Genomic DNA, 17,988 nt, shown 5'->3' with positions numbered 1-17,988 from the left:
GAGGTGTGTGTGTCTCTTGCACGTGTGTGTCTCTTTTGCACTTGCGTGACTTTTTTTCTTTTGCACGGGTGTGTGTGTGTCATTTTTCTTTGGCAAGGGTGTATGTGTATGTATGCGTGTGCGCGCCTCCTTTTTTCCTCCTGCACGGGGAAGAGAAATAGAAATCCGTTCATCCGTCCAACTCGTCCTTCCCAAGCGCTTAGTGCAGCGCCGTGCGCACAGTAAAGCGTCCGATCACTACGATCGAATGAATGAATGAATGGATGGACCCGAAAGGGGGGCACCCATACCCACCGGTGAAATAAGGACCTCTCCTTCCTCTCCCCATCCCCCCCACCACCACCTGTATATATATGCTTGTACGGATTGATCACTCTATTTTATTTGCACATATTCTGTTTATTTCATTTGGTTCGTATGTTTCATCTTGTTGGCCGTCTCCTCCTTCTCGACTCTGAACCCGCTGTTGGGCAGGGGCCGGCTCTCCATGGTGCCAACTTGGACATCCCAAGCGCTTAGTCCGGTGCCCTGCACGTAGTAAGCGCTCAACAAATATGGATGAGTGAACGAATTCAAGCGCATTGATGGAGCGCTTACTGCGTGCAGAGCAGTGTACTAAGCGCTTGGGAAGTAGAAATGTCAGGCTTGGGGCCGGCCCCGGGGGAAGGAGCGACTTGGTCCTTCCCAAGCGCTTAGTACAGTGCTGTGCACGCAGTAAGCGCTCAATAAGTACGACTGAATGAATGAGTGAGCGGCAAAAGGCCGGCGGGCCTGGTCCCCTTCTCCCCCCCTCTTCCCTGCCAGCGTCGGAGCGGATGCGGCTGGGGAGGGTGGGCGGGATGAGTGACGGGCGGGCCGGCCAATGGGCGTCGGGGGGCGGGGCGTCGGGGGGCGGGCCGGCCAATAGGCGTCGGGGGGCGGGACCCCGGGTGGGCGGGCCGGCCAATGGGCGGGCGGGGTGGGAAATGGCAGGGAGAAGGCGCCGCTGTAAACACGGAAGTGCCCGGGGCCTGCGGAACTGAGGAGAGGAGGAGCTGGTTGGGGGGGGATCGGACTCGACGCCCCTGGAAGGAAGCAAAGTCATTCAATCGTATTTATTGAGCGCCTACTGTGTGCAGATAGGCGCTCAATAAATACGATTGAATGAATGAATGAATAATAATGGCATTTGTTAAGCTCTTACTATGTGCAAAGCACTGTTCTAAGCGCTGGGGGGGGGGGGATACGAGGTGATCAGGTTGTCCCACGTGGGGCTCACAGTCTTAATATTCCCATTTTACAGATGAGGGAACTGAGGCTCAGAGAAGTTAAGTGACTTCAATAAATACGATTGAATGAATGAATAATAATAATAATAATAATAATGGCATTTGTTAAGTGCTTACTATGTGCAAAGCCCTGTTCTAAGCGCTGGGGGGGGATACAAGGTGATCAGGTTGTCCCACGTGGGGCTCACGGTCTTAATATTCCCATTTTACAGATGAGGGAACTGAGGCTCAGAGAAGTTAAGTGACCTGCCCTGTGGCAGAGCGGGGATTCAAACCCATGACCTCCGACTCCCAAGCCCGGGCTCTTTCCACTGAGCCACGCTGCTTCTCTAATGAATGAAGTGAATGAATAATAATAAGGACGGCATTTGTTAAGCGCTTACTATGTGCAAAGCACTGTTCTAAGCGCTGGGGGGGGGATACGAGGTGATCAGGTTGTCCCACGTGGGGCTCACGGTCTTAATATTCCCATTTTACAGATGAGGGAACTGAGGCTCAGAGAAGTTAAGTGGCTTGCCCAAGGTCACACAGCAGACCTGTGGCAGAGCGGGGATTCGAACCCATGACCTTTGACTCCCAAGCCCGGGCTCTTTCCACTGAGCCACGCTGCTTCTCTAATGAATGAAGTGAATGAATAATAATAAAAATAATAATAATAAGGACGGCATTTGTTAAGCGCTTACTATGTGCAACGCACTGTTCTAAACGCCGGGGGGATACAGTGTGATCAAGTTGTCCCACATGGGGCTCACAGTCTTCATCCCCATTTTTACAGATGAGGTGACTGAGGCGCAGAGAAGTTAAGTGACTTTCCCAAGGTCACACAGCAGACCTGTGGTGGAGCCGGGATTCGAACCCATGACCTCTGACTCCATAGCCCGGGCTCTTTCCCACTGAGCCACGCTTCTATATGCTGCTGAATTGTAACGATAATGATAATGACGGCATTTATTAAGCGCCCACCGTGTGCAAAGCACTGTCTAAGTCCTGGGGAGGACACAAGGCGATCAGATTGTCCCACGCGGGGCTCACGGTCTTAATCCCCATTTTATAGGTGAGGGAACTGAGGCCCGGAGAGGGGAAGCAGATTGCCCAAAGTTACAGTCAAATGGACGAAGCGCTTGGGAAGTCCAAGTTGGCAACATCTAAAGTCGGTCCCGACCCAGCAGCAGGCTCGCAGTCTAGAAGAAGAATAACGATGGCATTTATTAAGCGCTTACTACGTGCAAAGACTGTGAGCCCACTGTTGGGTAGGGACTGGCTCTATATATTGCCAACTTGTACTTCCCAAGCGCTTAGTACAGTGCTCTACACACAGTAAGCGCTCAATAAATATGATTGATTGCAAAGCACCGTTCTAAGCGCTGGGGAGGTTACAGGGTGTTCAGGTGGTCCCACTGGGGGCTCCCAGTCTTCATCCCCATTTTCCAGATGAGGGAACTGAGGCCCAGAGAAGTGAAGTGACTTGCCCAAAGTCACACAGCTGACAGCTGGGATTTGAACCCATGACCTCTGACTCCAAAGCCCGGGCTGTTTCCCTTGAGCCATGCTGCTTCCCTAGCGCATTCATTCAGTCGTATTTATAGAATAATAATGATGGCGTTTGTTAAGTGCTTACTATGTGCAAAGCACTGTTCTAAGCGCTGGGGGTAGATACAAGGTCATCAGGTTGTCCCACGGGGGCTCACAGGCTCGATCCCCGTTTTACAGATGAGGTAACTGAAGCACAGAGAATAATGATGGTATTTAGTAAGCGCTTACTATGTGCAAAGCATACAAGGTCATCAAGTTGTCCCACGGGGGGCTCACAGGCTCGATCCCCATTTTACAGATGAGGGAACTGAAGCACAGAGAATAATAATAATAATGATAATGATAATGATAATAATAATAATAATAATAATAATAATGGTATTTAGTAAGCGGTTACTATGTGCAAAGCGCTGTTCTAAGCACTGGAGGTAGATACAAGGTCATCAAGTTGTCCCACGGCGGGCTCACAGGCTCAATCCCCATTTTACAGATGAGGGAACTGGAGCACAGAGAATAATGATGGTATCTAATAAGCGCTTACTATGTGCAAAGCATACAAGGTCATCAAGTTGTCCCACGGGGGGCTCACAGGCTCAATCCCCATTTTACAGATGAGGTAACTGAAGCACAGAGAATAATGATGGTATTTAGTAAGCGCTTACTATGTGCAAAGCATACAAGGTCATCAAGTTGTCCCACGGGGGGCTCACAGGCTCAATCCCCATTGTACAGATGATGGAACTGAAGCACAGAGAATAATAATAATAATAATAATGATGGTATTTAGTAAGCGCTTACTATGTGCAAAGCTCTGTTCTAAGCGCTGGGGGTAGATACAAGGTCATCAGGTTGTCCCATGGAGGGCTCACAGGCTCAATCCCCATTTTACAGATGAGGTAACTGAAGCACAGAGGATAATAATAATAATGATGGTATTTATTAAGCGCTTACTATGTGCAAAGCACTGTTCTAAGCACTGGGGAGGTTACGAGATGATCAGGTTGTCCCACGGGGGGCTCACAGTCTTAATCCCCATTTTTCAGATGAGGTAACCGAAGCACACAGAAGTTAAGTGGCTTGCCCAAAGTCACCCAGCTGACGAGCGGCGGAGCCGGGATTTGAACCCGTGACCTCCGACTCCAGAGCCCGTGCTCTTTCCAGCGAGCCGCGCCGCTTCTCTCGAGCGCTTACTGTGTGCAGAGCACTGGGCTAAGCGCTTTGGGAAGGACGAGCCGGCAGCAGAGAGAGACGGTCCCTGCCCAACAACGGGCTCCCGGGCTAGAAGGGGGAGACGGACGACAGAACAAAACACGGAGACAGGTGTCAAAACCGTCAGAAGAAATAGAATTAAAGCTATACGCCCGTCATTAACAAAATAAATAGATTAGTAAATACGTACAAGTAAAATAGAGTAATCGGTACAAATATATATACAAGTGCTGTGGGGAGGGGAAGGAGGTAGGGCAGAGGTGACATGGCGGGGTGGCACATGGCCATGCCTGTGCTGGTCAACGGTAACGGTAATTATGGCATGGGTCAAAGTCCTTCCTCCGTGCTGGGCGCTGTACTAAGCGCCCCGGGGGGAGCCAACCCAGTCGGGTCGGACGCAGCCCCCGTCCCCACGTGGGGCTCACCGCCTCCAACCCCATTTTACAGAAGAGGGAGCTGAGGCCCCCGAGAAGGGAAGTGACTCTCCCAAGGTCACACAGCCGTAAGGCGGAGGAACCAGGATTGGATCCCGGGACCTTCCGACTCTCAGGCCCGAGCTCCTATCAGCTGTGCCATACATTGTTTCCCAAGAATCTTTCCCCTACGGTGGAATAGTAATAATAATGATGATGGCATTTATTAAGTGCTTACTGTGTGTGAAGCACTGTTCTAAGCGCCGGGCGGGGGGATACAAGATGATCAGGTTGTCCCACGAGGAGCTCACGGTCTTCATCCCCATTTTACAGATGAGGTGACTGAGGCCCAGAGAATAATAATAATAATAATGGCATTTATTAAGCACTTACTATGTGCAAAGCACTGTTCTAAGCACTGGGGAGGTTACAAGGTGATCAGGTTGTCCCACGGGGGACTCACAGTCTTAATCCCCATTTTACAGATGAGGTAACTGAGGCACAGAGAAGCTAAGTGACTTGCCCATAGTCGCGCAGCTAATTGGCGGAGCCGGGATTTGAACCCATGACCGCCGACTCCAAAGCCCAGGCTCTTTCCACTGAGCCACGCTGCTTCAAAGTGACTTGCCCCAAAGTCACCCAGCTGACAAGTGGCAGAGGCGGGATTAGAACCCGTGACCTCCGGCTCCCAAGCCCGGGCTCTTCCCACTGTGCCCCGCTGCTCCCGATTTACCAACCGTTTTTATCCGGAATACTTTTGGCCGTCGGTAGAGCTCCGGCTCCTCCTTGAATTTTGTAGGGGTCGGCGTGCTGCCCGTTGGGCTGGGCCGTTGCCGCCTTTCTTTCCCCCCTCGTGCCCCACTGTCGTCTGTCACACACAACAGGCGGGCGTCACTGTTTGACCCCCTCCAGTCAAATCACTCAATTAGTGCTACTTATTGAGCGCTTACTATGTGCAGAGCGCTTGGGGGAGTATAATACAACAAAATAAACAGACACCCGCCCTGCCTATAACGAACTTCCAGTCAGGCGTCTGAGGTGATGACCCTGGCCTTGCCTCAGACGCCTTTCAGGAAGGGGCCCCTTTAGTAATAATAATAATAATAATAATAATAGTAATAATAATAATGGCATTTATTAAGCGCTTACTATGTGCCAAGCACTGCCAAGATGAACAGGTTGTCCTATGGGAATAATAATAATAATAATAATAATAATAATGATGGCATTTATTAAGCGCTTACTATGTGCCAAGCACTGCCAAGGTGAACAGGTTGTCCTATGGGGGGGCTCACACAACCCCCATTTTACAGATGAGGTATATATGTGTATATATATACATATGTATGTATATATGTATGTATATATGTTTGTACATATTTGTTACTCTATTTTCCTTGTACATATCTATTCTATTTATTTTATTTTGTTAGTATGTTTCGTTTTGTTCTCTGTCTCCCCCTTTTAGACTGTGAGCCCACTGTTGGGTAGGAACCGTCTATATGTTGCCAACTTGGACTTCCCAAGCGCTTAGTCCAGTGCTCTGCACACAGTAAGCGCTCAATAAATACGATTGATGATGACGAAGGAGCCCGTTGGTCTTCTCAGAGCGCTTCTGCTGTCTTAACGGGGCCCTGGGCAGAGAACTCGCAACTTGAGGCAGGTTGGCGTAGAGTGATGACCTTCTTGCTGGTGAGCAAACCGAGGCGAAAGGGAGCGCCGAGGTTTCCGTGTGAAAGGATAGGTTTAAAGCTCATTTCCTTCCCAAGTCGGTCGCGTGGTCTCCGTTGATCCCAACCGGCCTAAAACGGCGCATAGAGGAAAAGCGAGGACCCGAGAGTCGGAGGGCCCGGGTTCTAAATCTCGGCTCGGCCACTCGTCTGCCGTGTGACCTTGGACGGGTCACTTCGTTTCCGCGTCTCACCTCGTCCGTAAAGTGGGGATCGAGGCCGTGGGAAGGGGACTGGATCCCATCTCATTGTCTCGTGTCCACCCCAGCGTTTAGTAAGTAGAATACCCGACACGAAGCAAGCGCTTAACAAGTACTGTTCAAAAAATAAAGGTAGGACCGACCTTTTATATCAGTGACGCCGTATTTGTTACCAACTGCGTTGTGAGGAAACGTTGGTACAGGTAGCGCACTGGGCTGTCTGGAACGACGTGCATTTGGGGAGTCCCTAAACTAGCCGCTGACGAGTCGGAAAAGGAAAAGGAAAGAGACGCCTAAAATTCCTTGAAAAGCAGGTGCGTGTGTTAGAAGGGTAGGAGGTGAAAAGGCGTAAAAAGAAGCTTGCGCCGGCAAGGAGCCGTTTAGGGTCAAAAACTTCTTGAAACAAAGTGGAGACTGAGAAGAGACGTGATTTTTTTTTTTTACACAACGGACCTGTAACTTTCAGAAGCCCTTGGAAAGCGCACGCGTACTTTTTTATGATAGTTGTTAATAAGCACTTACTATGTGTCAGGCACCGTTCTAAGCGCTGGAGTAGATACAAGGGGATCAGGTGGGACACAGTCCGTGTCCCATAAGGGACTCACTGTCTTAATCCCCATTTCACAGATGAGGTAACTGGGGCACAGAGAAGTGAAGAGACTTGCCCAACGTGTCTCAGCAGACGAGCAGTCTGGAAATGTGTAGATTTGTTCATTCAATCACATTTATTGAGCGCTTACTGGGTGCAGAGCACTGTACCAAGTGAAGACCTTTCACTGAAAACAGAGATGTGTTCTAGAAGCGGTTATGTTTTCCGGCTTCGATGCCTTTCGTTTCGGTGAATAGGCATCAGCGGTAGAATTAACACCCGCAAGAAGAGGGATTTAATGATAACGTTTTCTGAAGAAGGGATTTGCGGTATTTAGAATGTTATATTTCCAAAGCGCTGTACTTTCATTGTTACTCAGGACGTCTGAGAGTTAGGCCATTTTACTTGTGTGGCAGAAACTCGAGCCGCTGATGCTTACGGCTCAAGGTTAATTCAGTAAATCAATCAATCAATCGTATTTATCGAGCGCTTACTGTGTGCAGAGCACTGTACTAAGCGCTTGGGAAGTACAAGTTGGCAACATATAGAGACAGTCCCTACCCAACAGTGGGCTTTGGGGTGGTAAGAGTGAGTCTGTGACTCTGCCAGACCGAATATAAATGGAGTCCCTGCCATCTCTGACCCCTGTGACCTTGGGAAAGTCACCTCACTCTGCCTTGGATTTATTTCTGTCCGTAAATTGGAGAAAATGCTCAAGCGAAATCCACCTACCTCTGGGATACTGTTCAGGCAGTTGTCAACTTTAAATTGAGCAACCCCAGGTTGCAAGCACCGTGCGAGGGCTCAGTAATGATAAGTCACAGGCTCTCGGATCAATTAATATGATCCGTCAAGGTAAATAGAATAGAGCGCCCTAAGGGCGGGGAAGAGCCGAGTTGGCTGTGATGCTGGGAGGAAGGGGACTGGTTGGTTGCTTGGGTTCATTGCTGGGAATGCTTCCTGGAAGATCTGCAGTGCCCTGCACGTTGTGAGCATTAACCGTTGTTGAAAAATGTTGGGCAAATTGTAAAAGGATTAACAACCTTAAACACTTTGGTCATAGACAGGGAACTTTTTCCAAACCGTTTTGTCCGGATGCGGCTTACTTAGTCTTCCATTTAAACCCCGTGGCTGTACTGCTTTATTGTGGATTGCACCTCTGATCGTATTAAATCGAGAAAAAGTGTATTCTATAGGAGTATAAACTTTAAAGGAGTGTATTTTAAATGAGTATGTGAAAACGTTATATTAAGGGTTAGAGAATCAGCATGGCCTAGTGGAGAGGGCATGGGCCTAGGAGACAGACCTGGGTCCTGATCCCAGCTGCTTGTCTGCTGAGAGACGTTGGGCAAGTCTCTTCACTTCTCTGTGCCCCAGTTACCTCATCTGTGAAATGGGGATTAAGACAGTGAGTCCCTTGTGGGACACGGACTGTGTCCCACCTGATTCCCTTGTATCTACTCCAGTGCTTAGAACGGTGCCTGAGACGTAGTAAGGGCTTAACAACTATCATAAAAAAGTACGCGTGCGCTTTCCAAAGGCTTCTGAAAGTTACAGGTCCGTTGTATAACGTGGAAGTTGTATTCCTGAAGAAACTCCCAGAGTGTACCTTAGTATTTATGCCTTGCCACACACACCTGCACAAAACTCTTCTGACTCTGCTTCGTGTTGTATCCAGACATACGTGCATCAGGGGAAGACCGTTCCTAGTTCCTTGGTTGCCTTCTGTCCAAAACACGTGATGAAAACATGTGTTGTAAGAGAACTGACTCCTAGCAAGTGCCCAGAATTCCTAGCTGAAAAAGGAAAATCTGTTTGGAGACTTGTAATTGTTGAGCTAGTGAGTATTTCCGGGTGGTCCTTTTTTTGTTGTTGTTGTTATAAAATGGTCTTGCAACTAGTGGTCTTTCATCTTTCCCAAGTAGAATTGTCCGAAACTGGAATTTCACATTTCCGAGTGCAAAGTGGAACTGGGTACCGCCTTTGAGGTTGTCGGAATCTTTGTTTTAAAATTATTTCCCTCAAGAGTATGTTCAGAGTAAGCCTGTTTATGTTTTATATTCTGAAAACATCTTTATGAAATATGTAAATGTTTTCAGGTCTTGCTGTGCTAGAAAAAAACCCAAGAAATTCCCACTTAAATGTCTTTCCACCGCCACATCTGTTCATGTATTATCAGTAACGAGTATTTATTGAACACTGTTATCAGTAACGAACTGAACACCTGCGCAGAGAGAGAGAGAGAGAGAGAGAGAGAGTGTGTTTGTGTATACATACAGATCTATGTATAGGGAGAGATGTATCACAAGTGAGTGAGTTTGGATTTGATTTTGGCCTTTTCAGCTTGAAATCATAATGAAGATAATGGTATCTGTTAGGCACTTATAACTTCCAGGTACCGTTCCAAGCACTGGGGTAGGTACAGAATGTGCAGTTCGGACACAGTCCCCTGTCTCTCATGGGGATCACAGTCCAAGTAGGAGGACAAACAGGTATTTAATCCCCATTATATAGATGAGGAAACAGGCCCAGAGAAATTAAGTGATTTTTCCCATGGTCACACAGGAGCCAAATGGCTGCATTAAAATCCGGATCTTCCGACTCTCACGCCCATGCTCTCTTTTCCATGAGACCATGATGCTTCTCAAGACCACATTTGAAAATGGTTTCAGGTTACACCTGTGTGACCATAAATTCTCGTTTCGGTTGGGTTGTATGTCAACATTTCCAGCGTTAGCCATTAACCGGTAAAATCCCAGGGAAATTAGGTTAATGAGCTGGAAATGAAAAGAGGAAAATAAAGAGTTTGAGTAAAAAAAAAGAAAAGGAAGAATAGCATTGGTGGGTTTTGTTTTTTTTTGGCATGGTCAGTCAGTTTGTTGGTCTGTGTAAGCCACTTTTCAGTAGGGGTTGCAGCATAAGAATTACACTTCATTCTAAGCCTGTGTCTCTAAAAAGAGGAAGGGAAGGGCCAAACAGTTCAGAAAGGTGTAAAGGCGGGCCTTCCATTTTACGTGATTCTTTTTTCCTTTTTGTCCAGATGAGTAAAATTTTAGCTTTTCCTCGAGAATGGAATACTTCTGCCTCTCTCGTCAATGTCCGTTTTACTAAAACAATGAAAGGAAACTCTTGATAAGCATTTTCCGATAGGTATTTATTTTTACGGTATTTGTTAAACGCTTACCGAGCGCCAGGCACCGTACTAAGCGCTGAGGTAGGTACAAGCTAATCGGGTTTGACAGTCCAACAGAGGGCTCACGGTTTTAATTCCCATGAGGTAACTGAGGCACAGGGAAGTGAAGCGACTTGCCCAGGGCCACACGGCAGACAAATGGGAGAGTCCAGGTTAGAACCCCGCTCCTTGCTCCCAGGCCCGCACTTTTTCCACTAGGCCACCCTGCTTCTTATTGTAACGAAAACTTACTTCTGCAGACTCCCTTTCAACTCTCTAAAACATTTAAGCGTTTCATGTTAACGTTAGGAAGCCGGCTATCAGTATTAAATACACACTTTGGAGTACTCGAACACGAGGGACTCTGTAACTTTGGTTGTCTCCCTCTTAAGAATGTATCTGTTATATTGAAGGGGCATGTTTAATTGGAATTAACCTACAGTTTAAGGATAGTGTTTATTTCCTGCCTAGGCTTGGAAGTATAGATCTTCAACCAAGTACTACACTAGTTGCCTCTTGGCATTAAAGTATAAGCCATTGGAAATCAGGTGCTGCAGTTCAGTAATGACCTTGTAATGCTAGCTTATCCCAGGATTTCTCAGTACTGGTGAGGGTGTTGGGCCTATCGAAGTGCTTTTGCTCCCCTTTTCAAATCCTCTCAAAGATTAATTTTGCCGCTAAAGCGTATTTCCGAACTCAGAACAACACAGTGAACCCGTTAGATGCGGGGCCGGCTTTCCGCGTAAAGTCCGAGGTACGCCTCCGTCAGACCTGATTACCAAGTTTGGTGTTTTGTAACAGCCAGCGGGTGAGCGTCTGTTTTGATCCCCCTCTATGGCGCTGTTTGATTAGAAGGCTAGAACTGGAACGAGGAGACATTCACTAGATAGCGGATGGTTACGTGGGCCATTTTTATTTTGGGGACTGTGATAAAAACTCTAACCCTTTCTTGAATCTTTTCCCTGTTGCATCACTCTGTGTAGAGCCAGCTGTAGCAACACCAGCTAGCCGTGGCTAAATGGGAAATGCTGCCCTCAGGCTCCTTGTTGTGTTTGATTTTACAAGGACAATATGGCTTATTTCTCTCCTTAACCATTTCAGATGCGTTTTTAGAAAGAAGCAAGGGAATGTGTGCTCTTCGATCGTGTTTGTTTTTTCACAGACAGAACGGCGTATTTTCCCCCTTAAACGTTTCAGAGACGTCTTCTAGGACGATATTAAAGAACTCACTTTGTGACACGATCTAAAAAAATCTGAGAAGCAATAGATGGTGTCATGCTAACTTTACTCACATTATACTGTGCAGATCCCAGTTTCTGTTTTCAGTCATTTGGAGAAAACCGTTCACCCGCCGGATTGAACGTATGACTTGGGCAAGCATCGTTCGTTACCTTTGGTGCTACAGAGAATTAGTTAAAACTCTCTGCTATTAGTGACAGCTGTTGTATTTCTTCCAGGTTGATTTCACTCGTTTTTGTTCTGTAGTGTGGCACAACTAGGGAGAGTAGAAATTGGTCGTAAATTTTTGTGCTGAAAAAGCTGGTTTGGGGTTGCCTTTTAAACTGCAATGATTATTGAGGGCTCAAGGGAATGCAGGTTATAGGTAAAATTGAAGTTACACCTACTCCAGGCAATTTTCTTTAAGCGCCTTGCTGAAATTCCTACCTTCATCTCACCCTTAGAACACTTTACTGCCAGTAAATTGTGCCACGGATCAAAGTTGAGAGAGTGTATCCTCCCCCTTATCCGGAATTGGGAATTGAGTTTTCATTAAATGTTTTATTTGTGAGCGCTCCTGGTTGGTTATTAGTCTAATACTTCATCATTTTTTTAAAAGCGAAGACCGGTTCAAGCAATCCTCACGTTATTAGAGAATGAAGGGTTTGTGAGTGCTTTGTTTTTAAACTCACCTAGACACCAAATTGGGTCCTTTGCTATGCAATTGCCGAGAACTGTTTGTATTTTAAATCTGGTAAGATTACAAGCCCGGTGGCCCTTGTTCAATATTTTAAGTACTAGGCTAAGGCGTATTTGATGAATCATAATGTAGGTGTGTAAGAAGCGATTTACCCTGGTAACTTGAATGACCAAAGCGCAGATAGCGAAACTTGGCAGTAATTTACAGAATCCATTTCATAGGTGTTTTTCCGTTTGATTTCAAACGTGTATCTCTTTCTAAAGTTGGCAGTATTTTAAAAGCATTTGTATGGCATTGAGGAAGCAGGAGCTATATTTTAATCTAACAACCACCGCTCGCTAAACGCACACTGTGAAATGTAACTGCTTTTAATCGTGACAGTCATTTTCCTTTCTGGATTGAGGGTGCTGTTGCAGATTCAGTGGTTTCTCTGACACGCCTCCCCACCCCCAAAAAAAAAAATTCGTGGGTTTTAAAAATGAAGACTGAATTCTTTGAAATTCCAATAGGAGTCCCAGTTGAATCCTCCTTAATTCACCGAAGCTGCAGATAGTGTAAGCAGGGACACCTAAAGATAGAATTACTCAGAGGTTGGCTGCCTCTCGGGAACGATTTGACTTTGAGCAGATTTCCATAAATGGAAAGAGCAACTGGAGAGACAGAGTACCTTAGTGAGAGTGTGGATGATGTGCAACAGGTGCTAATGGAGTCACCGGATTTAAAAAAACGGGACCCAAAGGGCGGGGGGGTGTATGGGAGAGGGGGAGGGCAAAGGATTTAGGCGCATTTGGAAATCCAGTTCAGTAGCTTCTTTGGAAACCTCCCCATTGCATCTGAAAAGTATCAGCCTTTAAAGTTTTATGTTTGTAGTGAATTTGAATGTCTAAAGCGTTTTACTCATTTCTGTGGGTGTGTTCACTAGTGTAAGGGAACCTCCATTACGTAGCCCCATGGATCAGTGCCTGGGTAACTTAGGTGCTGTCAAAAAGCAGATTCTACCGGTTTGATTTGTATCTAGGGTTATGTGGCTCATATCTGTAATTCTGTCTATATCCATTATTTGTATTAATGTCCGTGTCCCCCTCTGGACCGTAGGCTCATCGGGGGCAGGGATTGTGTCTACCAACTCTTTGATATTGGACTCTCCCAAGCACTTAATACAATGCTCTGCACACAGTAAGTGCCCAGTGAATACGATTGATTAATAGATAAACATTTGCTCATTTCATTCATTCGGTCTTATTTATCGAACGCTTATTATGTGCAAAGCACTATACTAAGCACCTGGGGGACTGGCTCAGTGGAAAGAGCACGGGCTTTGGAGTCAGAGGTCATGGGTTTGAATCCCGGCTCCGCCACATGTCTGCTGTGTGACCTTGGGCAAGTCACTTAACTTCTCCGAGCCTCAGTTACCTCATCCGTAAAATGGGGATAAAGACTGTGAGCCCCACGTGGGACAACCTGATCACTTTGTACCCCCCCACCCCCGCGCTTAGAACAGTGCTTTGCACATAGTAAGCGCTTAACAAATGCCAACATTATTATTATTATTGCAATATAATAGTAAACAGACACATTCCTTGCCTACAGTGAAATTGCAGTCCCCTGTGAGTGGAGTGGGGCAGGCTGCTTACGAGTGTCTAGAAAAAGCCCGAAAAGCATCCTCACAGGATCTCACCTCAGGGAGTGGGAACGGGCAAAGAAAGAGCAGTAAACCCAGTGAGGGCGTGGGTAGCTATTGTGAACAGAGTCCGTGCGATCTTGCCCTTTTGAGGGCCTCTGGAATTTGGCAATGGCAGTAGCCTGTTCCATCTCTGTCCTTCTCCCTTAATATGTCACCAGTGGCTCCTGGGGAGGATCCCGGGGGGGCAACCCTGATCAATCAATCGTATTTATTCAGCATTTATGATTGACCAGGAGCTAAATGTGAACCCCGATTGGTTCATCCCGGCTTGTTCCCACCCCCCCCCCCGATGAATTCATCCTGTCCAGAGCCTTTGGATAAGAATCTGGTCCTGGGGACCCTCATTTGTAGCTTGGGACCTCCCACTACCTCGCAAGAGGTATTTGGTGTGGCTAGGTGGGTGAAGCCTTGGGGCAGTTTCGCCCATCGGTTTCCTTATCGCACATCAATCAGTGGCATTTATTGAGAACTGACCGTGTGGAGAGCGCCGTACCGAACACTTGGGAGGGTACGATAGAATCGGTAGACCCATTCCCTGCCCACAACGAGGACGGGGCCGGGAGGCCGCGCAGATTGAGTTCATTCTCCCTGAAGTGATCAGACTGGAAGAGTGCCCAGCAGCTGCCACAGGGAGAGGAGCCACTGGGTGAGACCCAGTTGGCTCAGACCTTGGGTTGGGATAGTCCTGGACCTCCTGGGGAATGCGGGGATATCAGCACCACCGGCCAGCTCACTGCATTTGATAGACCGAGGCTCAGTTGGTGGATTTGGCCCGTCCCCTGCGTGCTCTAAAAACACAGTGCACACAGGGGACTTGGGTTTACGGCTCAGTGTTAACCAAGAAAGCAGCTAGCAGCCCCTCTGGTTTTCGTGGCAACTCAAGAGTAGATTTTACTCTTCTTCTCACCCCTGAATTGTTAATCTGTAACAATCGGTATTTTTTTCATGTTTGTTTTGGCTTAAGGTACATGCAGGGTTCAAATTTCAAGGGTCTCTTTTTTTTTTTGGGTGGTATTTGTTAAGCACTTAGAATGCGTCAGGCGCCTGTATTAAGCACTGGGGTAGATACAAGCTAATCAGGTTGGACACAGTCCCTGTCCCACAGCGGGCTCCCAGTCTAAATCCTCATTATCCCATGAGGTAACTGAAGCACAGAGGGAGTGAAATGACTTGCTCAAGGCCACACAACAGACAAGCGGGGGCGGAGCGGGAATTAGGACTCCAGGTCTTCTCTCTCCAGTAGGCTACGCTTCTGTTTCCCTCCAGAGAGTTCTTGGGAGCCAGTCAGCTGAGGTTCTCTTAAGACCTGGTCTTGGGGATTGTATCTTGTCACTTTTAAACCCTTACTTACAATTAATACAGTATGGTCATTCAGGTGCTGCGTACTGATTACTCTGTGGGCTTGTTTTGGGTTTGTGTGTGTATGCGTTTTGTTTTTCTTTAATCCGGAACTGGTACGTAGATGATTATAAATGGGTTTTGGTGCGAAAGTGGTTCGAATTTACAGTGCTTGAGATCCATTTCTAATGGTGTGTTTCTCCGATTCTCTCCCCCAGTGGAAGCGTCGGTTCACGGCAGCAATGTTCACTGCCCAGATAAGACCATTGAAGCTGCAGAAGCCCTGCTTCATATGGAGTCTCCTACCAGCTTGAGAGATGTCAGAAGTCCGGGTATGTGAACCACTGAGTTTACTGTTCATAGTCAAGAGGAAGAGTGTGAAAAGCCACGTCTAAACTGCTCATTTGAGAAAGCTTAGATTAAAAAAAAGTTACGTTTCTTTTCATATCGCTTGCGTACTTGAGCCCGTTAACTGATGTTCTGTGCCCATGTTTTGAATTCTCAGCTAGGCTCCGCTTCGCTTATTTTCTACACCAAATTCAGTACGGATGAGGTGTAAAACATATCTCTTAGCTTTAGCTGGAATAGGAATTCTGCATCTTTATTCTTCGGGTGTGTGAGAAAAATTGGAGCAGCATCTCTCAACGAAGAAAAACCATGAGCTCCATACTTAGTGGCAAAGGAAACGATTCTTGGCTCCCAAGGAGTTTTACGTGAGTTCAGTAGGAGTCAAGTAGGAGTTGTACGGTTTGAGAGATGGAGCGAGTACTTGTCACCTCCCGAGGTTAGAAAAGTGTGAAGCGGGGCCGAATTTACGTTAGCCTTCGATGCCAAACCTAAGGGAGCTTCTTTTAGACCCACTGCCTGTTCCAGGACACCAGGTGATGCTCAGTGTTCTGTAACTATCAGGTTTTCCCTCGGCACCTTTTAGAGTAAGAGCCATAAGCGGATGGTAGAAAAACAATTAATATTAATGAATTCCCAAATGGCCCCTGGAAAAATTAAGCCCTTGACCAGCCAGACTGATTCTTAATAAAAGGAAAAACCTTTCCTGAGCTTTCGGGCACTTCAGTGGTTTGTTTTTTTGGTTTTGTTTTGTTTTTTGTCTTTTTTTTTTTATCACGTTCAGTTAATGGAAGTGGTGTCCTTTGCTTTTTTTTTTTTTTTCTCCTCGTACTTTTTCTAGTGGAAGTCTTTGTTCCTCCATGTGTGTCAACGCCAGAGTTTATCCATGCTGCTATGAGGCCGGATGTCATTACAGAGACTGTGGTGGAAGTGTCAACTGAGGAATCGGAGCCAATGGATGCCTCTCCAGTCCCGACTTCACCCGATGGCCACGAGCCAGTGAAAAAGAGGAAAGGTAGGCCGGATTGGCGATTTAGTGGAAGCAGATGTCATGGTTTCAGACTTGTTCCCCCAGGGCAGAGAGGATGGGGAACTGTGCAAGTTCACAGCCTAGCCATGCTGTGAAACCTGTGTTCTGGGGGAGTCAGACTGAGTTCAGGGAGAGTTGGTGTCACCCCAAATTGAGACCTCCGTTTTATAATTAAACACTATGTCCATCTGGACTCGAATTTCAAATCCTGGGGATTTGAGCATGAGGGTTAGAGATTTCCGGGGTGGAGTCCTAACAATCAATCAATCAATCAATCGTATTTATTGAGCGCTTACTATGTGCAGAGCACTGTACTAAGCGCTTGGGAAGTACAAATTGGCAACACATAGAGACAGTCCCTACCCAACAGTGGGCTCACAGTCTAAAAGGGGGAGACAGAGAACAGAACCAAACATACCAACAAAATAAAATAAATAGGATAGAAATGTACAAGTAAAATAAATAAATAAATAGAGTAATAAATATGTACTAACAGAGGCTGTACGGGAAGTCGGAAGACAACAGTCCTTCCCCCAGCCCCCCAACTTTCTTTCCCATCTGGGTTTTCCTGAGATGGCTTTCATTTGGGGCAGTGAGACCTCAGTAGCGTTTTCTGTCTTGTTCTCCTCAAGAGCAGGATCAGACAGAGGAAGCAGTTTTCCCTGGACTCACGTGGTGGCGATTTTTAGATGGTCAACTACGCACTTTAGGAGGAGCATTCCTCCAGAGGTTATACTGTTGCAGCACGCTCAGTCCCTTAGTGGTTTGAAAGTTATACCTCTCCTAAAGTGCCCCGCTTTACTGTCAGTGAACAAATTTAGATGCTGGGAGAATTGGCCTCCAGAACTTGTGCCTGCTATTGTGACCTTGGGCAGGTTCTTCATTCAACTTCAATAGCAGATGGGAGGATTAGTGGTATACGATCATTAGGGGCATGCTAAAAAAAAAAAGTTTACCCAAAATGTAGTTAAAACTCTTCTTCTCCATTGTCAAAGGGGTCAAATCAGTTTCCGGATCTTACCCAATTCTGCCAGGGTGGACTAAGTTAATTTTCCTGATTGTGTGATGAATTGTCAATGTTTCCAATGTCAGCAGTTGAATCGACGTGCATTTTGGAATGGGGTTGTCTGGAAAGTTTGGCCACTTTTAAATGTCATGAATGCTTTTCCCCCTTTGGGGAATTTCCCCTCTCCCTACTCTGTAAAGAGTCTGGGGTTTCCTTGGGCTAATGGCACCTGGGGTAAGGTTTGTTTTAGCGCTTGTGTCTCAATCAGTGGTATTTGCTGAGCGCTTACTGTTTGCCGAGCACTGTGCAGAGCACTTGTATCATCATTCTTCTTGAGCCTGTAATAGAGGCCCCACCCCAAATCCAAGATTTGAGTCTCTTTTTAAATTGTGAATTGGTGTTGGATCTGTGAGCCCCTGAATGAAGCAAAGCACCTAAAGAGTGCTGTGTGGGTCAACAGGGATCTGTGATGACACCAACGGCTAAACAGATGCTCAGTATTAAGTGAACCCTGGAAAGAGGGAAATATTACCCAAGTAACAGTTGGTATTGT

The 17,988-nt window shown here is 46.7% G+C and overlaps 1 protein-coding gene across 1 annotated transcript in view; it reads left to right on the top strand.

Annotated features, from left to right (window-relative positions):
- Positions 1-17,988, top strand: part of ELF2 (E74 like ETS transcription factor 2) — a 31,810-nt gene that overhangs the window by 1,526 nt on the left and 12,296 nt on the right. Inside the window, 2 exon segments of the mRNA XM_038755223.1 lie at positions 15,273-15,386; positions 16,241-16,414. Of these exon segments, the coding sequence (XP_038611151.1) occupies positions 15,273-15,386; positions 16,241-16,414 (288 nt within the window).

This window comes from Tachyglossus aculeatus, chromosome 12 (genome assembly GCF_015852505.1).
Source record: "Tachyglossus aculeatus isolate mTacAcu1 chromosome 12, mTacAcu1.pri, whole genome shotgun sequence".
Lineage (NCBI taxonomy): Eukaryota > Metazoa > Chordata > Mammalia > Monotremata > Tachyglossidae > Tachyglossus > Tachyglossus aculeatus.
The sequence above is the reverse complement of the archived record's forward strand: the minus strand, read 5'-3'. Positions and strand labels throughout refer to the sequence as shown.